At 37.5% G+C, this 23,853-nt stretch overlaps 1 protein-coding gene across 1 annotated transcript in view; it reads right to left on the bottom strand.

Moving 5' to 3' along the window:
- LOC121434708 (protocadherin Fat 2-like) overlaps positions 1 to 23,853 on the bottom strand; it is an 87,036-nt gene that overhangs the window by 15,375 nt on the left and 47,808 nt on the right. The window contains exons 17-18 of the mRNA XM_041633613.1: positions 6,284 to 6,425; positions 5,850 to 6,103 (exon numbers count right to left, since the gene is read on the bottom strand). Of these exons, the coding sequence (XP_041489547.1) occupies positions 5,850 to 6,103; positions 6,284 to 6,425 (396 nt within the window). The remainder of the gene's footprint in view (positions 1 to 5,849; positions 6,104 to 6,283; positions 6,426 to 23,853) is intronic.

Below are 23,853 nucleotides of genomic sequence, written 5' to 3'. Positions count from 1 at the left end.
TGAGGTTGCTGTCTTGGGCCTGCTCCAGCAGAGGTTGCTGACTCAGGCCTGCTTTGGTGGAGGTCATTGACTTGGGCCTGGTCCTAAAGAGGTTGCTGGCTTGGGCTTGCTTCCTTGAAGGTTGCGGATTAGTGCCTGGTCCCACAGAAGTCTCTGGCTCAGGCCTGCTCTCTCAACAGTGGCTCCCTTGTACCTGCTCCTGTGGAGCTCATTGCCTCTGGCCTGTTCCAGCTGAGGTTGCTGGCTCGGACCTGTTCCCACAGATGTCCCTGGCTTGGGACTGCTCCCATGTAAGTTCATGTTTTGGGCCCATGAGGTCTCTGGTTTGGGCCTGCTCCCTCCGTGGTCACTCCCGTGTATCAGCTCCTGTGGAGATTGCTGGCTCAGGCCTGCCCCTGTGGAGGTCCCCAATTTTTTTTTCAGTATTGTCATTGCTTTTCCAAATAGTTCCTTTCATACATTCCTTCAGTCATTCTGTATTCATTTCTTATGAGAGTTACATGAGTACTAAGCCAAGAAAAGACTAAAAATGCACAACTTATGCATGCATATTTTTGTATTTGTTTTTTTTTTACAAGGCGGGATTTTTCTTTGTAATCCTGACTATCCTACAACTAACTTTGTAGACCAGGCTCTCCTCTTACTTGGAGATCAGCCTGCCTCTGCCTCCCAAGTGCTGGGATTAGAGGCATATACCACCACCCAGTTATGTATCTTATCATTTAAAAAATGGTTATTGTGGCATAACACATAGAAGTGAATTCTCATTCACTTGTCTAACATGTAACTTCCCAATATAGCAGAAAATGAAATGTTTTCAGGGTCTTTAAGAGCCTACTCACCAGGTACACCTGAGAGAGAAAGGTGCACTTTTTCACAAGTGCTCATATCTGCAAGTTAAGAACAGTACATAGTCCAACAAATAGATCTTGAATACTGGAAGGCTCAAGCTATGTAGTAAACATTTCCACCCCTATACGCTCAGGGTACCTGTTATTATTAGTTGTATGATAAAAGCAACTCTAAAAAATCAGAAAAGCAAAATCCTAAGAGGTGGCATTTGTCTACCGCTGCAATATAAGCTCCTCCACCCTGATGAGTTTATTAATTTCAGTTTATACCAGAAACATATCAGGAGGACATTAATTGCAATTGGTTTATGGGGTCCATATTAATAAGTATTGCTTTTCTGGTGATAGGGAATCAGTCTTGGAAACACAGTGTGCACTACAGGGAAACAGAACACAGAGCTACATGTGTACAGGAAAGGCTCAGTATTCATTTTTAAAGATCAGATTCAGGAAACCCTGTCTCGAAAAACCAAAAAAAAAAAAAAAAAAAAAAAAAGATCAGATTCAGTAAAGGCCATAAAGATTCAGTTTTTGCCACTTTGTACTCTAATGTCTTTTCTCATTTTTTCCCCCTGATAGGATAAAAGCCTTTCGGTTATACTGATGTGCACAAGGAAGTGTGGATGTGCTACTCAGGGCTGATGACAAGACAGGACAGTCATGCACGGACTTTCTCTATTCTATGAAAAAAGAATAAAGATCATAGTTACAAATGAGGATGATTTAAAGTCTCTACCATCATCCCTTCTGTCAAAATAGACATTAGTCCTGGAATTTTTATTCTGGTCTCAATTTGCTGCACACAGTCTCTGGAATTTTGATTCATGATTCCTTTGGGGAATTGTATTTGCAGGAAATAGTGTCTAGCCAGTTACCTCACTGTCTCTTTAGACAACATGCATTTAAGCTGAAGAATTTTATTCACTTCTTGAAAGATGACTTAGTGTCTCTCTTCTCTACCTTCTCGCAAAAGTCTGAGTGAGGTTTGGGGTGATCTTGGGACCCTTTACAACAGCTCTGTTTATTTTCATTGGTCCATGTTCGGGCTTGTTTGCTATCAGCCCTTTATCTAACTTGCTCCGTAGTTGAAGCCATTCGATCTTGCTTTCTTCCCTCCTGGAATCGTGTTACTTATTCTAATGTCTATCTTGACAAGTGTTACCACCTTTAAGGAGTGTTTTATAGTGCTCTCAGGGGCTCTGTACCCTGTCTTCTCTGTTTACTTTGTTCCAAAAGACATATATTTGTTCATTGAAACCTTTTTTTTTTTCACAAATTCACAGGCAGGGAATGCTGTGATGTTGCTTTCTTTAAGGGGTTTTTAATCTGGGTTCCAAGGATGATCTTTTACAAGTCTCTGAAATGAAATGTAAAATTGTGCATATGCAAGCGTCTTTTTCTGCATAAAGGGAGCAAAGATTTCATCTGATTCTTCATGCACCACCACCTTTCTCAACTAAAAAGTGCCACATGCTTTCCTTGTAACATATAGCATTGGTTCTTTGACCATAATTGTGCCATACTTGGCACTGTAAAATATGCAGAAGTCTGTGGAATGTCCTCAGTACGTTGCAATTTCTGAGATACCCTCTATCTTTTTTCCAATAGATACAGGAAACATTTGTTGATCTCTCTCTGCATTTACAATGAGTTTCAGACTGAAGATGCACTCTAAAGTACTTATAACATAATTCAATAAAATGAATTCCTTTAAGCTTTTTATCATCCGAACCTCATTTCTCTAGAACACACAGGCAGACATTGTTAGCTATCTGTTTTTAAGAAAGTTCTATTTTTATAACTTGTGTTTGAGGTTGTACTTTAGGAGCAGATAAAATTCTGGCAGTGTACTTTGACCATTTAGAAGTGTTTTTAAGTTTTCATATCTAATTCAACACGCTAAGTAAAAAGATCTGCTTTATATTAATAATAATAAAGATATAGCTTATTGCTATTTAGAGAAATCTTCTTTCTAATGACGTATTATATTCATATTCTTTGACCTGTTCCTATAAAAATGCACGAAAACTGTTTCATAAACATGTTTTTGATGTAGCAATGCAAAGAAAAGACAAAGGTCTTATTTTCCAGGCTCCTGTATCTAAATCATTACTACAAATGACTAATCGCTACTGTGGGCATTTCTTCCACAATCTGCCAATATTCACTTAGAATTTTATGTACCCTTATTAAACCCTACCAAATATAGAAACACTGTGTCTGGCACAAGTATCTCCACATCTCTCTGAAGACCCTCCATAATGGAATATAGAGTCAATATTCCTTAGACTGGCACATGTTTCAAAATGCTTCCATGGGAGTCTGCTACAATGCTGAACACAATGCTATTATTGAAGCCATATCTAGTCACATCTTTTGTTATCTATTTTTCTTTAGCATACTCAACATTGTATACTAACAGCTAGCCCAAAGTCTGCAGAAGAACTAAATAAGCAAACAGCTAAAGGCACGGGTGAATTTTATCTGATAATTTTATAATATCTTTAAATGAAATACTAGCTAGCTGGTGATCCTTTTAATGAAACTTTAGAAATATTCTATTTTAAAACTATTCTATAATATGTAATTGATTTTGCATATGTGTCTACCCACTCTCAAGCTAGCATATGGAAGTAGAATTGTTTGAGCAGCATTTATTTTTTTCCTCTATAATAAACAAGTTGGACTACAGAACTTGTAAGGTAATTTCTGGTTTGGTAAAATTTTTCTGCAAAAAAGAAGTACATATATCTCCCTGTGGAGATCTGTGTATTATGTTAGTGCACATACAAACATTAACACTGATATGGCTTGTGTGGAAAACACTTACTTATTGGAAATGACTTCGTAGATTACAAGTTGGAAATCACTTCCAGACAGCTTTAATTGCCCTACCTCTCTTAGAAAGCCTATGTGTATCACCAAGGGAAGTGTATAGATTACAATACCACTTAGCTCTACTACAAAAAAAAAAAAATCTTGTACATTTTCATGTAGAACATCTTTATTTTATCTAATACATTTTACTATAATGGCTTCTGCTTTGCTAGATGTTGCTTTCAGCCTCTTGAGTGGCAGAAATGTGGATATAAAAGTAAGTTTGGATGGACGTATTTATCCCCAATAGCAATGTAGGCTAACATAATCTCTCAGAGAAGAGCAGGATCCATTAGAGTAGAATGATTCAGAACAAAGAGGTGAGGTTCACATTGACCCAGGAAGGAGAAACAATGCATTTTAACCCTTTGAAGGCTACTCTAACGTCTGACCGCATTACCAACAAGATAGGCTTTTGGCAATGTTTGCCTGACTGATAAAATCACAGCATATTTGTGGAAATTCTATGAACATATATCCTGGAGTGAGAAAGAGAGACTAAAAACTAATTGCTTATGACCAGATGAATATTCATATTTAAAGTAAAAAATGATGGAGTTTAACTGAATAAAATGTATGACTAGAGTCCCTGAAGCAGAAGACAGAGCTTCAATCAATGAGTAAAACCAGTTCAGTTATGAAGGCTGCATAGGAAGGAAACTCGAACTCTTAAATACTAATACTTTATAATAATTCACTTCACTTCATTAAACACTTGGGAGAACAGTCAGTACTGTTCCATCAAAATTTCATTTATTTTCTTTAAATTTAGAATAGCAAAATTTGGATTACTATGTTTTTCTACAGCTAACACAAAAGTTAAATATGAAATCAAGAAATATTTTCTAAATTCATTCAACAAATGACTATTTTCTTTCAAGTGTGTCTCTTTGGGTTAGTATTGTTACATAGACTGTATCAAAGACATGTTAGTAAGATCACAAATATGCAAAGAGGCGTGGCTGTCGCAACTTGACTTGTCTGAAGTCATACAAAAAATCAACTCTACCACATTGACCATGCTTCTTTGAATATTATTAAAGTCTACCAAACACTATGGATTTATCTTCTCTGCTGTGAAATGGTTGCAATTTCAGGTCTTTTCTAATCCCAGCCCTCTCAGCTTCAAGACCTCCCGTGTTCCAATAGTTTACATACATGCCAAGCATGATCTTCTTCTTTCTTACTAAGCTACATGCTCAACACTCTTTGTCCTGAAAGAGAAAATAGCTTACAGCATCACTGCCTTGCTATTTATTATATTCTTCCTGGGACAATTGGTGCCTATTTCTTGAAAAGTTTTTTTCTCTTTACATAGAAATATGAATTATATTTTTAAAAAAGAACTACATTTTTATTTTCCTGTACAATGGAGAACTAAAGACTTCCCTGGAAAACTTACTTTATTTTCAGCCTCAACTACTGAAACAGGTGTACCATAATTTCACAGTGTGTAGTTTTTACAAACTATATTAAAATTACTAACTTCAATGTGTTGAGGACTGATGCTTCTGTTTCTTTCAAAATGCTTTGTTATAATCCTAACCAGCAATGCTTCTTAAAAGAGGAAGCTGCCAAATGCCTTTTCTAAGCATAAAATGACACTTTTACCACAGCAAATTAATCCAGAGTACTGATTTAAACAGAAAAAAACACACTATGATATGAATAAACAACACTGTGGCTGGAGAGATGGCTCAGTGGTTAAGAGCACTGGATGCTCTTCAAAAGGACCTGGGTTCAATTCCAAGCACCCACATGGCAGTTTACACTTGTTTGTAGTATGAGTTCCAGGGGACCTGACACCCTCCTACAGACATACATGTAGGCAGAGCTGTAATGTACACTAAATAAATAAGTAAATGTTTTTAAAAAAGATTGACCAGAACTACTAGGAATTCTAAACAGCAAAGACTACAAAAATGATCATGTTTAATATATTTGTCTCACTTCAACACAGATGGCTAATAGCTACAATAGTTTGGATGTACTAATGTAACTGTTTCAGTTCAAGTCTTTCAGTGACAAAACAACAGGATAACTCCTATGACTGTGCTCAAGAACTTCCCGTTTGGCCTCATTCAAAGGCCTTCAGAATTACAGGTCGCCAGTGTTACTCACTGTAGTCGGAGCTGTGCTTCTGGAAGAAGCTGGCTGGGCTGTGGTCCAGGGAAGCACATGAATGATGGCTGTAGCGGTGGCCGTCAGCTGACTAGCTGTACTCCCACCCAGTTCATCAGTGACTTCAATAAGCAACTGGAATGTCACTGCATCTTGAGCTCCTTGGAATAGACCATACCGGAAATCCTGACTGGTGGCCAGAAACGGAGACTCGGCACCTTCTCTCCAAAGCGTGAACTGATTGTCTGTGTTTCCTAAGAATGGCGAGTTAACAAAACAAAGGGAACTGTATTATGAAAGCTCATTTTCATTTGCTTGCTTAAGTTTTTGTTTAAACTGTATTTTGTGGTATGTCCTCAACAGTCTCAACGCCTCTGACGTGAGACTCTGATGAGACAGCATGGAGGTAACCAATGTCAATGCCCACGCTTTACCTGCTACGATGGAATAGCTGAGATGATCCTGGGGGGAATCCTTGTCTAAACAATTGAGGCGAGTGAAAGGACCCCTAAAGTTGGCATAAATCTGAGTTTCTAAGTGTGGTGGTGTGCAGACAGGAGGCTCATCATTCACATTCTACAACAAAAGGATATTTTCTCAGATTAAATCATATTTCAAAACTATCACCATGTATAATTAGTCAGTTCTCTAACTTTCATTGTGTCTAGTGTTGGCCTAGATAATTTCCAGTGAACTATAGAAATACATCATACACACACATACACTCACACACACACATACAGACATACACACACAGAGAGAGACTTATAGTGACTCTGATTCTATGATCGCAGAATAATAATGGTCATTTAAATATTCAAAGCTGATGTCCACAGGATTCCTCACCTCTGCAATTTTTATCCAATGTAAACCTTTATTTCAACACATATTTTCTACTGGTTTACTCCCTCACCTTTCTCTTGTCCTCGAGTTACTAGCTTGTGAAATGAGACGTATACACTGGACAGCTGACGCTACTGGTTAGAGCCAGCAATTGCTCCTTCTGAACAGCACGTATGAAACAGTGCTACTTAATTTTCAAGTGCTCACGCCTAAAAGCCTTGTGATGGTGCTAAGGAGCACCATTGTCTTTATTAAGGCTTATAATTTCAAGTTATGAACTGATAACCAGAATAATCCAAGTTACTAGGAGAAAAGTAAAATGGTAGGAACAGGAATCAATAAATTGATTTGAATGTATTTGGAAGGATTGTGGTTATCTTTAAAAATTAATCTATGTTCTTAACATAGTAAAAGCAAGCATAAAAAATGATTAACAATTATAAAAAAATAAACATGTCATCTTAAAAAATACAGAGCCAAGCAAATATTTTTCAGAAATAAATAATCTAAATGCTTTTACAAATGCCCGTTACTATCATACACGGCTCACACTTATTGGTGGACTCAGCTCATCTCTAAATAACCTGCCGGGACTGTAGTTCTCCACAATCATTTTGATATTCCCGTTACAGTTTGAAGGTCTGGGAACATTTTGGAAGAAGGAAATCCTTAGTGTTCCAACATTATGGCCAGATTTTAAGCTCGCTCTTAAATTAAGCAAAGGGTGCTCTGCCAACCTTGAATCATCAGTTTCTTATTTTTGAGGTGCTTGCTGTTCCTATGGCTTGGAATTTAATATATCATTCCAATCTTGCTTGCCAGAATTAATTTTGGCAAAAGACCATCATTTTCTTAAGTAACTGGATCTCTCCTCACATTAGAACATAGCGTGTTCGTGTTACTAAGTTATTATTCTGTATGGAAATTGGACCAATACAAAGAACACAAGAAAGCAAAACCATGGCTTTAGTTGTTCATGCGACTAAAAAACTAGAATCACCAAAATTCTGGAACAAACATACACTGAAATCTTATGACATGTATTTATTGACTAAATTTCAATAAATAAAAACAAACAGCCAGCACATTTGGTAAGTTCTTTAAAACCTGTTCCCAATTAAAGAGAAATAAATTGAGTTGCAATTATCTTCGAGTAATCTAGAAAGGCATTTTCAAACCCTGTTTTGTTACATGATTACCTAAAGTGATTATTAAATAAACCATACTATTTAAATTTTCTTAGTTCCTAATAAATAAAATGTAGTCTTAACACATAAATCATAATTTAGCAATATTTTTCACTTTTATTTCACTTGGAACAGAATACATTGTCTGTTGAGGACCAGTCTTGACAAAAAATACCTCTTTCCAGGGTAGAGGGATGGAGATTTAGAAAATATTAGTAAAGAATATGAAGACGCAAATAAAAATAAAACAGAAACATATAGAATGGTATAGAGAGGAAGTTCCAGTGAGTACTGGAATTCACCACCTGTGTTTAATTTCCAATTGCTTAAAATACCCCTGACCCCAAAAGGTAGGAGTAAGACAAAAAATAAAAAAAAAATGTATCATGCATTAACATGATACAAGGAAATTAATATCCCAATTGAAGATGGGGGGGAGGGGCGCTACCTTCAAAGTTAAACATTCTGTTGCTAGAACTAAACAAGTCCTGCTCACACAACAGACTAAAACATTCTGTAGGCAAACCACCCCCTGGGTGGAATCCAAATTATCTCCTTAAGGGAACCGGAACTTAGTGGAATCCACAGACTTTTGTTACTTCTCTATTCTTGAAATACAAAGTCTGGCTGTTAACCATGCCTGTTGACAATAACCTTGAGAGAGCAGAACTCTCTGGTCTAAATCTAGGTGGGACCTTTGTCTGAGGTAGAAACACAATAACCTTGATGGACGAGAGGTAAGTTCCAACTCTCCGACCTTTGGTCAATGTGGAAATAGGCTCACATTTTTGGGCCTCTGCGATTGTCTTCCCACACAGAAGCTCACCAAGCTATTCATTGCAGGAGGTGGAGCTGTGGCTCAGGAGTTCAGAGCCTTCACTGTTTCTTCTGAGGACCTAGGTTCAGTTCCCAGCACCTATAGGATTTAGTGGATAACTGGGGTTCCAGAAAATCAAGAACATTCTTTTGATCTACTGGGAACCCAGGCATACATGGTGTGTGTCTATAGAAGCAAACATGAATACACAGACACTAGAAAACACAAGTAAGTAAATCTTTTAATAAGTTTTTAAATACAGATATGGTAAATTTGGACAACTCAGGACGCTGTGGATCATTTACTCAATATGATTTGGACTCTAGATTTTAAAGTAAAACAGAAACAATAAGTGGATCAGTCATGAAGTTGGGGACATATTGTGATGTCCCCTTGTGGATTTTTTCCTTAATGAGGATATAATATCCTTCCATACACCTTCTGATTTGAGCTGGGTTTGGAAGTCTATTTTATCAGCCCCTGCACTGAAGGGGAATTGGTCATAAGAATCCCTTCCCTAACCAAGAAGCTATTTACAACTGACACCTGCTGGAAAAGGGAACATTTCTTCAATGAAGGAAACTGGGTATATCTACCACACTGCAAGACAGACCCCACGCCCCTCTCTCCTCTCTATCTCTCCTCTCTCTCTCCTCTCTCTCCTCTCTCTCTCTCTCTCTCTCCTCTCTCTCTCTCTCTCTCTCTCTCTCTCTCTCTCTCTCTTTCTCTCTCCTCTCTCTCTGCACACCGACCTCACCAGGCTTGTGTACCCACCCCCAATAAATTTTTAAGCTGGTTTGTTGCGTGTTCCCCATTTCCTTCTCACTCATACCAGGTAATTTCAGATACCAGGTAAGGTGGTTAAGAAAGAAGGAAGTATCTAAGAGGAGTTGTGGCAGGGAAAAAACATGACAAAAAAATTATTTAAAAATGTAAATATAAAACAATTAAAAGAGGAAGAAAGGACAAAATACTTGGTAAAAATAGTCATGGGTGGTACAGGTTTGTAATGTTGAAAAGAATTTATACCCTTAGCCATATTTACTTTTTTTGTATGAGTGTGATCTTAATGTTTGGGTCCAAGTGTCACCCCAGGCGCCCTGGCATCTATATATCCAAGGAGTCTGGAATATTTGGTGGAAAGTTCCATTCCTAGGCCCCTCCCCTTGGAGTTGCTGCAGTCCAGACTCCACCTCTGAGAAAGCCTGCCAAACAATGACCCCTCCCCAGAGAGGGTCAAGACCACTCCCACAGGCTATTTAAACTGCCCCCAGAGAACAAACACGGGTCTTCCCTGTTCTCCCCCCCTCCCTCCCCCCCCCCCCCGTGTTTCTCTGTGTTTTCTCGGAGGGTCACCCGGGAGCACTGGCATCCATTAAACCTGGGCTTTTTCTAATTTGGTTTGATTTGGTCTGATTTGGATTATTGCATTGGCGGAGAGGTTTGTCGAGCCAAACCGAAAAAACTTACACTTAAGCAATTAAAAACATAAAAGCTCTCTAATAAAATGGCTTGCTAGCTCTTCCTGAGTTTTAAAATATATGTATCTATTTCAAGAGAGGAGAAACCATCACATATAAACTTCTGAAATAAGGAAAGAATGATGGAGTACAAACAAATTGTCATGGAAACCGTATTATGTAGACATACCTTGATGGTAAGCTAATAATTGTTAATTGTCCACTTGCTGGAATCTAGAATCTTCTAAGAAAAGAAGCCTTCAGGCACATCTGTGAGAAATTTTATATTCTTAGCTCGCTGCTTCTTGACATTAGCTACAGTGTGGTCAGCTCCTGCCTCTGACTCCACACCATCACGGACTCTATGGAGAACTGTGAGCCCAAACAAAGCCTGCCTCTTTTCACTTGTATATGTCAGATAATCATATCACATCAACAGATAAGTGACTAAGACACATTTCAACGCATTATTTTTACATAAAATAAAAGGGGCCTCACTAAGATGATGCAGTGGTAAAGGTACGGGTCTTCAATCCCAACAACCTGCGTTCTATCCCTGGGAGACACAGGGTTGCTGTGGAACACTAGTTTAAGGTGTGTTACATTTGTTTATGCTGTGGAATATGTCTTTAATGATGTAAAGATGTGTTGCATTCTTTTCTCTTGCATTTGCTTAACTCTGTGAGGCTGTGCTACTTTGCCTGTCTAAAACGCCTGATGATCTAATAAAGAGCAGAGCGGCCAATAGAGAGGCAGGAGAGAGATAGGCGGGCTGCTAAGCAGAGAGAATAATAGAAAAGAAAAAGGGAGAATGACAAAAATAGAGGAGAAAAGACACGAGAGATCAGCCACCCAGGCTCACAACCAGTCATGGAGTAAGGAAAGAAAGATATATAATAGAGAATAGTAAAAGCCCAGAGTTAAGTTAGAAAAGCTGACTAGAAACAAGGCAAACTAAGGCTGGTCATTCACAAGTAAGACTAAGTCTCCATGTATTTACCTGGGAACTGAGTGGGCAAGACCAAAGAACAAGAGTAAAGAAAAGACAACTGCATACGGTAGAAGTAAAGACCGGACTCCCAAGTTGTCCTCTCAACTCCACAGGCACTCAGATGAATGCATACAATAAATAGATGTTCATTAAATTAAACATAGAGAATTTCATGTCCATTTGTATTTAAAAGCTTGAGTAATAAAAAAAAAACTACGTAGTGTGATTAAAATCCCCAAAGCTAAAGTATGTACTGATAGTGTGTATATTAAAGAGGCACATGAAAATAGACTTAAGTTTATAGACTGAAGTTGTTAGGAAAAGTTCTCAATAGTGATGCTAATGCTGAAATTTATTAAGGTTTTAATTATTACCCATGATTGTCTCTTATGTTTTGTGAAGGGAGATCTGGACTTCTCGTTCCCTGACTCCTCTGTGCTGCCTGACATTCCCGAGCGCTTTAGCACAGGAAAGTCCTAGCGGCAAACTACCAAGCTATACCCACAGAAGGAAACCTTTTCCTGTGTTTTCATCCTGTGTTTACTATTATATGGCTAAGTGTTTTGCTGTGTGTGTGTGTATGTGAGAGGAGAATTCAGCGTAATGTACTTTTAATGTTTTTATTTTCGCATCAATTCCAGTAATGTCCCATATGATCTTGTCTTCACTGCCAGGTAGCACTCCTCAGTAGATGGCTCCAGTATGGCCCATGTCCTATCTGCCCCCTGGACTTTGAGTAGCCCAGGTAGAACGTATCTGGTCAAGCCAGCTGTCTTACCAAGTGCTGCCTCTGAATCTGCAGACCAGGCTGGTTCCTTCTTCTCAGTTTGCTTTGCATTCTTTATCTTTTTCCCTTTGTTTGAACTCCCATTCTGCCTACCTCACTGATGTGGGAGTGTCATATATCAATCTGTTGATTTCATTGGTTAAGCAATAAAGAAACTGCTTGGCCCTGATAGGTTAAAACATAGGTGGGAGGAGTAAACAGAACAGAATGCTGGGAGGAAGAGGAAGTGAGCTCAGAGAGAGACGCCATGCTCCCCTCTTCCAGGCAGACGCACGCGATGAAGCAAGCAGCCAGGTTAGACATGCTGAATCTTTCCCGGTAAGACCAGTGCTCACAGATTATTAGAGATGGGTTGATTGGGATATCAGAATTAGCCAGTAAGGGCTAGAGCTAAAGGGCCAAGCAGTGTTTAAATGAATACAATTTGTATGTTGTTATTTCGGGCATAAGATAGCAGGCGGCGGGGTGCTGGGGACACAGCCCCACTGATCCTATTACAACACCTCACCTTCCCGAGTGCTAGGCTTTGCTCTTCCATTGACCGTGGCTGGCTGTAGCACAGATGATTGGAGTACTCTGAGGTGTTTTCTATCCAAAAAGGAGGCTGTGTCATCATCTCACAGTGCCATCTCATTGTCCTCCCTTACTGTGCCTTGAGGAGGTGCCTTTTTATTTCCACCACTACTTTGGAAACACTTTACATTCCTTTTAGGACCATTGTAGCTGGTCTGCTACTTTTTAATTCTTAATCGGATTCTGAATATTGTATATTCAATAGTGCAATGTCTACTTTAGTTAGCAAAGTGATTATTGATATAATATATTCAGACTGATGTCTACAAAGTATAAATATATTGTCCTTTATATTAAATGTTGCTTATTTTTGTAAATGGGCTTCAATTTGCTTCATGCCTTCTTAATTGTTTCCTGGGTGATTTTTTGCCACTGAGAAAAATGTAATATGTAACTCAAAACAAGTAGAAAAAAAGGTCATCATAAATGGAGAAAAATGTAGAAAAGGAAATATAAGCATAGCTGGTAATGTGTTAAATAAGATAATAGAATAAATTATGAATATAATAACAACACTAGTGAATGTAAAGACAAATACAAAAATAATATTAAATCATAAACCATAAAATTACAAGAAAATTATTTAAAGGCAAAAATATAAGGATATGAGTTAAAAGGTAAAAAATAAAAGAAAGAAAAAGAAATAAACAAAAATGACAGAACAATATTATCATAAAAATAGTTGGGTGTGCCGGGCGGTGGTGGCGCACGCCTTTAATCCCAGCACTTGGAAGGCAGAGGCAGGCGGATCTCTGTGAGTTCGAGACCAGCCTGGTCTACAAGAGCGAGTTCCAGGACAGGCTCCAAAACCACAGAGAAACCCTGTCTCGAAAAACCAAAGAAAAAAAAATAGTTGGGTGTATTCACAACTCTCAGCCAATTTGTCATTTAAATGAATATCACTGTAAATTGTCAGTGACCATCACAAAGCTATGAAGAAATGCAAGCTAAACACCAGTGGTTAGAATAAAATAGTGATAGCAGCAAATGATGAAAGAATGAAATTGATTTCTTGCACTTCATAGATGGGTATAAAGTAATCCAACCACCTTGGGAAAATTGTGAAGAGTTTTCTGATACCCAAGAAGACATTTTTGGGTGTGTCAGTGAATTTAACAGATGAGTTTAACATATCCTAAGATATGTAATAAGAAATACCCAGTCATGAGGGTGATGTTATTCAATCCACTGAAGACTCAGGTTAGGAAGAAAGGCCAGGGGCTCATCTCATACTTTAGTTGGGCATGAGAGCTCCAGGTTACTTAGTTTTGATTGTTCAAAACTAATCCAAATGTCCCCATTCCCAATCTTGGTTCTCAGGCCTTTAGACTGGCACTAACGGGACAGTGGCACTAATCCTGCGGGCTTTCCCTCCGCGGTCTTGAGTCTTCAGGGATAGATAAAGTGTGAAGCCCAGTTTCAGCAAGGTCTTGTTAGCTTCTGCTCAAGAGAACACAGCTCTTTTCCTCTCTGACTTCAGATTTGTCCTAGTCTTAAGTTGGCGAACCTTAATGAGAAGTGTATTATAAATTCTCACAGCCTGGTCTGTGAGAGCGAGTTCCAGGACATCTAGGGCTACACAGAGAAACCCTGTCTTGAAAAACAAAACAAAATAGACTAAAGAAACATAGGCTACTTTCGTATGTGTTCATGCTTCTTATAGTTTATGATAAAATCACTGATATCCAGTTTCCTTTAATAACTCCAAACTATGTGGCCAAGGAGATGGTTTGGTGGTAAGAGTACTTGCCACTAAGCCTGAGCATCTGAGATCAAACCCCAGAACCACATGGTAGGAGAGAACCAGCTCCCAAAAGTGTCCCTCTGACCTCCACACGGAAATGATGGCATGTGCCATGCTCAGACATGTAGGCACACACAAAATAAATAGGTAAAGAAAAATAAAAGTTCATCTGCAAGGGGCTAGTTCTCCAAACAGAAACAACGCTCTCTTTGATGTTCCTATGGAGGTCATCTGCAACTTAAATTTGCTACCATTTAACAGCATTACTTGAAAAAGAAAACACAAATTAAAATTTTATATAATACAAAAATCTAATAATGTATGCCTTAGCTTTTTCTCTGTCTCTGTCTTCCTCTGTTGCTGTTTCTTGGTCTCACCCTTTCTCTCCCTCTCTTTCTCTCTCTCTCCTCAATTTTCCTTTTTGCAAGTAACAAGATAGTGTAGGAAGTTGTGTAAGATTTGCAAGAAAAGTTAGAAAAGGTCCTTGAAACACTTGTCAGATCCCCCACTTCAATTCAGTCATACTTTTTGGAAGTCAAGATAAAAGACTGGAATATGTCCCTTAACTAGCACAGTGGGATTCAAAACTCATTCCTTTATTATGTTTTTCTTCTTAGTTTATGGGATCAGTTTCCCATATGGTATTTGTAGTACTTACAAGAAAGTTTGTATGTTGGCTTTCTCCCTTGTAAAACATATGTTCTTGAGATTTTGGACTCTGAGTGTACATCCTCAGTCCCAGAGGACACCCAGGGACTGTTTTCATGTTATCTCCTTGGTCTAAGCACACACTACCTCTAGCCTCAGTCTGGGCTTTCACTACTCAAGAAGCCTTTTGTTCCAGGTGGGCACAGACCTGATTTTCTTGTCTTTTTTTTTCTTTTAAACTCATTCTAACCATTTCTGAGCCAAATAGCAACAACAACAACAACAACAAATTAATATAGTTCCCACCCTTCTTTTTGTTGTTGCTATGGTGATTTGCTGAGCTGGAAAAATGACAAGCAGAGTAGTTCGTATTAAACAACAGCAACATTGGAATGGAATTAAGCTCATTTACAGTGTAAAAAATAACAGAAATAAAAAGCAGTCCCCTTCAGGGTTTGTTTCTGCATTTTCCTGTTTTGGCCAAAGAAGAAAGAGAAGCCTCTGAAAAGCTCTCCTGTGGGTAGACCATCCAATGTTGCTGTCATCCCAGTGTTCAGAATCTCAGGAGGAATCTTGGTTTCCACGGCAAGGGTAGTTATATGTCTGCCACGCTGCTCGAATACAAGATGGTATGGATGTTGACAGACAGAGAAGTGGCGCTGCAGCCAACACAAGAGTGTCTGCTAATCATAACCTGGAACTTGCTTTGTTATGGTCTGGCCGACTTCCAAGGATCAAACCAAAGTAAAAATAGTAACACTACTGGGGATTCTTGAGCAGTCCTTGGTCCCAGTCTGTCGCAGGTCCCCTTGGCTTTCCAAAACTAAGCTGCAGATTGTTTCTTTATTTTCAGAATACAGCCCCATTTATTTTAATAAAGTCATCTTGGGTTTTCAAGAATAAGTTCCTTAGATTTTTAGCCCTTAAAATAAAATTGCAATAGTATGTACCTATTGCATCTTTCCTAAAACATGATTTCTTATATAAGTAGCATCCATTCACCTACTCAAGAGCATCCCACTTGGTTCTAAATTGAACGGTTATAAACAGAGATGCTGTAGATATCAGAACACTTTGTGTGAAGTGCTGGCTCAAAAAAAAATATAAATCCGTAGTAATGAAGATGGTGTCCTAGTATGAAAAAACAAAGAAATAAATAGCACAAAGCCAAAGTATTCAGCAAAGACAGTATCTACAGTAAGTAGCGTTGGAGTGAGGCCGGGCGAAGACCTCATGCTCTTGAGAGTCTTTATTCTGTGTGGTTTGACATCTAAAAGTAAAACTCCTAGGAACTGTAGAAGAATTCAGGGGTACTGTTAGTACCAATTTTAAAGATACAGCCTGGACATGGGACACAAGGAAGAGCTGACCAACCGAGCTTCACCAAAAGTCGTTAGTTTTGCTTCTCAAAGGTGATGTCCAAAAACTTAAAGAAGAGCTACAGGGTGAGAGATAATATTTGTAAGAGACCTGCCTGCTTTAAGACTATTGTCCAACATAGTCCAAAACTGCAAAAGATAGTTTAGCAAGGCATGAATGACAACAGAAATGAAAATCTTGAGCAGATATTTTACTAACAGTTTGTAGGTGGAAGTAAGCATAAAACAATCTTCCCAACAGTGTGATCACACAAACTTAAATATTAAAACTATAATGAAAGACTAATAGATATACATTTAAATGGTAAGAATAGAAACACTGGCACCCCACGGGGAGCAGAAATGAAGTCTGTCACAATGGGTGTGGACTGAGCATATATTAGACCTTATAGCCTGATTCATACTGGTACACTTCCTCCAACAAGGCCACCCCTACTCCAACAAGGATGTATCTCCTAATAGTACCACTTTACATGATCTAAACATTCAAACACATCCAAACCACCACACCATCTATTGGTGTAATTGTGCCAATTGGACTTGTCTAGAGTAGACATATAGTATATAATACCTATAATATAAATATTACATAGGTATAATAGATTATAAAAATATTCAACTATATTTGTATACCAGGAATAATTACATGATCATGATGTATGAGTATCTCTGCAAATTGGTGAAATGATTTGCTATATTTGACTGTAGATGCTTGCATCTACATTCATGAAAAGCAGTGGTCTGTCATTTTTCTGATATTTTTCATCTGTATCTTACAAGTAATTTTGCTAAGTTCATTTTTTTCCTTTTCATAAATAGAATATATAATTCTTATGAAGTGCTCCTGCCGCTATTGTCCAAAACCTAGACAGGAATGCTGATAATATTTTCAATTACAAACAAGACAGGGGCCTCTATATGCTCTGAATGCAAGAAATGGTTTATGAAGGCACAGCATTTCTCTATATCATCTTTGAACCTATAGGATACAATAAGGATCAGAAATATCTTCTCTTTAGGAAAAAAAACATTTTGCTGATGGTATAGTACTTTGAGCGTATGTTTTCAAGATTGAGAGGTGCTAATTTCTCACTTATAAGAGAAATTTATCCAATTTATTTATCCAATCACCAGGTAAATGCTAAGTATCCAAATATTGTTTGATGGGAATAATAAAAAATGAAATCTAATCATTTGTATGTTTTTGTTTATTTATATTGCTTCGTTTTCCTTTTTGTGCTCACTGTGTAACCATAGATGGTATATAGTTGATCTCAGTGCCTCTCTCTCTCTTTCTCTCTCTGCAAATTTCTGCAATGTTCTTTTCTTTGCAAGATCTGGATAAGCAAAATCTAGTCACCCCAGATTTTAGAACTATTTCTTTGATATCCCACGAGGTTCTAGAGATAATTGCTTAAATAATTTTTGACATTCAATGCATACATATTCAAAGCTTCATTTTAACTTGAACACATTATTGTTTTCTTTGGACATTGACAGTCACCTAGTTTTAAAAATTCTACAAACTTTGCCTTTTTAAAGTGTTCACAGATATTTATATATTTGAGGCCACCAGTCATGTCTCTTGATATTATTTTAAACTCCCTTTTCAATACAGCAGTTGACTATGATGGCATATGTAATATGTAGGCTGATTTCTGTCCCTCCAAAAACATTTCATTTTGTATTCTTAAGTGATACAGCCTGAAATCATGTTGGAATGATGCTGGAATTTAGTCCAATATGTCCTTCCTTCTTATAAGAAATTTCATTATTTAGTTTTGATTTTCTTTTTTCTTGCTTTAAGTCTTTGGTTTTTTCCTTTTTTGAAATATAGAGAGATGGAGTGGGAAGACCATAAACTGGATTGATAGATGGGATCCAGGAGTAGTTGGGAAATGGAAAAAATAATGCTCAGAATATATCATATGAAAAAGTTAAATATAAAAAGACAGAACATAGATTAAAAAGAGAGAGATTGGAATGATATGTTTCAGAGCTCAATAACACTGAATATTAATGTCTTTCAGCAGAAGTTAGAAGAAAAATTTAGAATATAGTATTCCCTAAAACATTCTCCGAAAACACTGCTTACTATCACCTTGAGATGTCAACACTCAAAAGGTAGAATACATTGCTGTTTTAATATACCTCGTTCCTGTCACTTTGTTTTGGAAGCCCTAGAAAACTCAGAAGTCATCAACTAAATTCAGTATTAGAGTTAATTAGTGCATAAACTCAATATAGCTATACAAATGTCAAGGCATTATTACAAAATAGTTAATACAAAAAAATAAATCCAATGTCCTAAGTCCACCATGTAATTGAAAGAGTTAAAACTAACATATATAAAACTAATATTTTATAAGTTCAATTTAGAAAACAAATATCCAAGTTGATATTTTCAAATGTATTATATATGTTTTCATTGTTCTTAATTTGCTGAAATGAATATTGGGGGTGGAACACATGCTCTGTGAATAGAGATGGTGGAGAAGAAAATAAGGTGTACAGATAGGGTTAGGCAAATCAGGAAACATACAGAAACTGAACACTTCATAACATTATTGAAAATCATATATTTAATAAAGAAAACTGTAACAGATACCCAGTAAATTAGTAGATAATGCTGAAATTTGCAAAGGAGAGAGAAAGAGAGAGGCACTAAGATCAACATCTACACACATCTGCATCTACACATGAGCTCAAGATCTACAAGAAGGAAAAAATATAAATAAACAAAAAACATGCAAATTATGGTCATTTCTGTTGGTTTCTTACTCAAACTAGCTGGTAAGGCCCTACTGCAGAAGAATGAGAAGCCTTCTGTACCTGAGGCTGGAAGTTGCTATTCAGGCAGCTTGGAGGGAGAAACAGTAAGGTCTTCCCCAGTCTTAGACATTGTGTACTACAACAGCAATTTGCTAAGCAAGAGAGGCTTACTGACACAATAGTCAGGTGACTGCTATGGGAATAACCTCTTGATTTCTGATTGGACAGGGAACATTCTTCCTAGGCATACGTTCATGTCTGTTACTGTGGACTTGCTCAAGGGCCCATGGCTTCAGAAATCATAAAAGCAAGAGATGAACTGAATACTTCTGTTTTATTAAGTGGACATATGGCTAAACTGCTTTCTAAATATCTATTTTTATAACTGTAAACTAGTATTTTCATCAGCCTTGATCAAAGGAACTTTGCAGAGAATGTCATTAATGCAGAGGCTCATGGTTGCTCGAGTTACAGAGAACAAGTAAGTGTTGTGTGCTCTATGGGACATCCTTATAGCCTCCTCCAAGACACAGGGCGAACCTTGGGAAAGAACACACAAAAAATAGAGGGCAAAATGATCAGAAGTATAGCTAGTAAACGCTGGTCTATGAGTATGATATGGCTGAATACTCAAATTTGCATCAGTTACGGTCACAGCCTTCACAAGACTGATCCTGCGAACATTCGGTCATAGATAGAAGAGGGGGTCTAGATCCCTGTCCTGTGCAGGGTTATGAATGGCAGTGGAGGGTCACTAGAGGAAAGGTACTTATCATTGCTGTGTTACTCATGCTTCCATAGGTACATTCGCAGCTGTTCCCACATAAGAGACCCTGATTAAACTCAATGGATCAGCTTGGAGCAAGCAAGCGAACAAACAAAATAAAAACAAAATAAGAACCAATCAAACAAACAAAAACAACTAAACAATGACACTAAGATAAGAGAAGACTCGGGGCAGAAGATGGTGGGAGGGAGAGGTACAAGATGATGGAGAGAGGCATGTAATCAAAATTACATGGATTAAATTGTCAAAGAATAAGTTAGTTAAAAGATCCTTCATTCCTTTTTATAATACTTTGTAGGGAATCATGTTTGTGATTAATTCTAACCTTCATTTGCTGATGAACTAACTCTGGGCAGAATTTTAAATGCTAGCCAGGAAATAGCATTTTATGTTCATATTTGTATCATGGTTTTATTTGAAGTAATCATCAGATTCTGTCTTATTTGATAGACAGAGAGGTGCAAATATACGTGCTTAAATCTTCCCCATGTATGTTGGTGCATTTGCTTTTTGTATATAATCAAGGAAACACATTGTATTAATATAATTATACATGGTAAACTTGAGTTATCATAACTTGAACAAGTTTTTCACTAAAAATAATAGATGAAAGTCAGAAAGAATGCTTATTGGAGACAGTTGGTCTTAAGGAGTGATGGGGTGGGTCTGAGTTTCCATTATGTACATGGGAGAAGAAATACGTTTCTGTTCAATATTCTCTAGCTCTAATATTCTCCTTCTTGTGATAACATTTAGGGTTCGGGGCATTTATTCTACTCAAACTTTCTTGCCACACTTCCAATATATACTATTGTAGGTAAATATTTAAGGAAATACTTTGATAATTAGATAATGAGAAAAGATATATGAGAAAGATTTCTGTCTTCAAGGGCTTAAGAACATAATAAATTAAAATTACTCTGTTATAATTTAATTCAGAAAGATCTAAATACACACACACACACACACACACACACACACACACACACGTAGAAACCTGGGGACACTGAAAAGAACGATTCCTATCCAGCTCAGTATCCACCACGATGTTTGGTGTTTCTGTTGTCTCCTTCAGCTTAAATTCCTTTTCCCATCCAAATGTGATGTTACACAACTTATAAAGAAAATCTGTAGTAGGTTAGCTCTTTATGCTATATTTTAAAATCCCCCCAAACTCTGCCATTCTTAGCGCATGAAAGGTATTGATTTATAGTTTTTACAGTTTAAGTTTCCTATTAACATAAACAATTCAAGGAACCGCGTGCTCTAAAAGGTACCCAAGATGAGGAGCATTTCTGCTCTAGCTTTAATCCACAATCTGTAAAATCAAGAACATTTTAAACATGTTTATCAGTCATAGCTAAGTAGTTTCTAGCTTTTATTTTATGGAAAAAATGATGAAAATCTCATCCTGATAAAATACGTTGTGCCAATAGAAAAACAACGCCAATGGGGTGTTTCTCCATCTGCGGAGTGGTCCTTGTTTGTTTACAAAAGATGTGTACAGTATTCGCTACGAGACTTGGAGTGCTTTACAGAGAGTTATGTTTAAAATTCAGTTATGCTGAGGGATTACATAGTGTATCCTCAGTATTTTATGATGAAGAAACAGTTTAAAATGTTTCAATAGCCTGTCCTATTTCCCCAATAGTAAGCGGGAAGGCTGGAATTCAAACCCAAGTTAAGCTTTTTAAATCTTCACCCCTTGCAGGAACAATGGGTATAAGTGAAATGAGATGGCGTGTTCCCACTTAACATGGGCATATAGTTCCTATCATACAGATTCACAGGTTCCGGAGCTAACAGATCCAACTTAAAGATCTCTGTGTATGTATGTATGTATGTATGTATATATATATATATATATAATCTCTGTATATATTTCACTAGCAGAAACGTACAATGTATGTGCAAACCTTCCCACTTCAGAGGGTTATTTCTGTTTAAAAGAAAAGTTAGTAAAACTCCCCTTCTAAACAGGTAGCTCCCCATAAAGCCACACCAATTTTGTGTGGACATTGCATGCTGTTAGACTAATGGCTTCCTACAGAATGAGTTTTGAGCCTGAGACTACTCTTTGCAGACAATCATTTCTTTTAGCCATTATTCAATTATTATTTGAGATGTAAAGAGAATGGCAAACCTTTGCATGTTCCAGAAGCGGAGCATGCATCTGGCTTGGGAGAGCCGCTGTACTTATGTCTGGAAACAAAGGGCATATGTTTGGTAACAATTCCTTCAAAAAGAATCACGAGAAAGACAGTGATGATTTAGAAACTATCCTCCGAGGAAATCGATCACGCTCTTTGCAGGAGACAAAACAGTCTTCAGTTTTGTGTGCAAATTCTTGTCAGCAAGTACATTATGGTGTAATACACAATATATGATCATACCATGAGATGATTTTTGCTTGGGGATTTTTTTTTCTTTTTTACTTTGTTTTGCTTTTACTTGATTCAAAGCCTCGACTTTGGCTTGCTTCAGACTCTGGCAGGCACGCTATTGGTATACAGCTTGATTTGCTTACCTTGAGTGTTAGGGATACAAAACTTTGGTCTTTGGGAGACAAGAATGGTGTCTTTTAGGGATTTTATTGCTCCGAGGATAGGCTCCTTCTATCAGTTTTCCAACATGAGTTGTTGAGTTATTCTACCTATTTATATACTAATTCATTGCTTAACCTCCTTCCATTTACCTATCCATATGTTTTCTAAGGATGTAGATTTAAAATTATATCTTTCAAATATTTTTTCAAGCCTCCGTGGGCTGCCATAACAAAATACAAAAGCCTGCCTGGCTGAAAGAACAGAAATCGACTTTCAGCAGTCATAGACAGCGATCTGTTGGGGCATCTGTTCCAGCGAGTGTTTGCTCCAGTCGGATTTTCTCAGGACGTCTACAGAGTGGAGAAAGTATTCTCCCTGCAGAGATCATTATCCTCTGAGTATACTAATCCCATCAGACTGGACACCACCTTCCTGTTTTCACTTACCCAACGACCTCCTAGTACGAATGCAAATAACACCAAACAAATCACACTGGAGATCAAAACTCAACCTAGAAACCTGGGTGTGTACGGCCATTCAGTTTAAAAGAACACTAAGTTTTCAGTTCACAAAAAGCACAGATTTTTGTTAGTTCATCCTGACAAAATTATAGATGCATTCTTATGCTTTGATTTAAGTAATAGAACACAACTGCATTTATCTTCATTATGGGATTTAGTCTCTGTTAAAAATAAGGAACTTTTTCAAAACCTGTGCTTTTAGAAATTTTGGCCTTCACTGTCTTTCTGAATAAAATATTAGTAACTTTCAAACAGTATCCTCTGGAATATTTTCAGTTTAAAGGGTTTGCAATTCTAAGAAATGTACAATCTTGGCCTGATCTCAAGATACCAAGTATTTTTTTTTACCTGATTGTATCTTTCTAATTCCAATAAAGAAAGATATAAGAGTGCCCCATCAATGAAGAATCTAGCAATCCTCAGTACTGGATCTTAGGCATGTCCTGTAGAACGCAACGGCAGTAGCAGGTACAGAAGTGCTCTCACTTCGGTCCTCTCCCAATAAAGAAACTGCATGTTTGAGTAGGCTAAGGTGTATTTCTGGAAACTTGTATCATCCAGAAGTTTCGTTAGTTCATTACATCCTGAGTCATGGTAAAAAGCATTAAAGTCACTTCATTAAATTTCTCTCTAAAAAGAGTTTGGCCCGGTTTATTGCATTTTCCAGTCATAATGAGGCTGTAGTGGGGAATTACAGCATGATGCCATAGGCACCACTGAGAGGTTCAGCCCACCACAGCACATGTGAAAATATTCACCTCAAAACATTATGCAAAGGCTCTACTCAACGTCTGCGGCTTTAAATCATCATTTGTTTAGAAATTCCTGCCTTTTCACTGCCATCCAGGGTAGAGAAAATCTTACAGTTCTCAAACAGTGAAAAGAATACAATAGCTTGAAAGAAGGGGAGTCTGGCTCTATCTATATAAAAAATAATTCATATTTCTGC

The sequence above is a fragment of the Microtus oregoni genome, unplaced genomic scaffold, assembly GCF_018167655.1.
Source record: "Microtus oregoni isolate MIOR12 unplaced genomic scaffold, Mior012 000044F_ref0000062, whole genome shotgun sequence".
NCBI lineage: Eukaryota > Metazoa > Chordata > Mammalia > Rodentia > Cricetidae > Microtus > Microtus oregoni.
The sequence above is the reverse complement of the archived record's forward strand: the minus strand, read 5'-3'. Positions and strand labels throughout refer to the sequence as shown.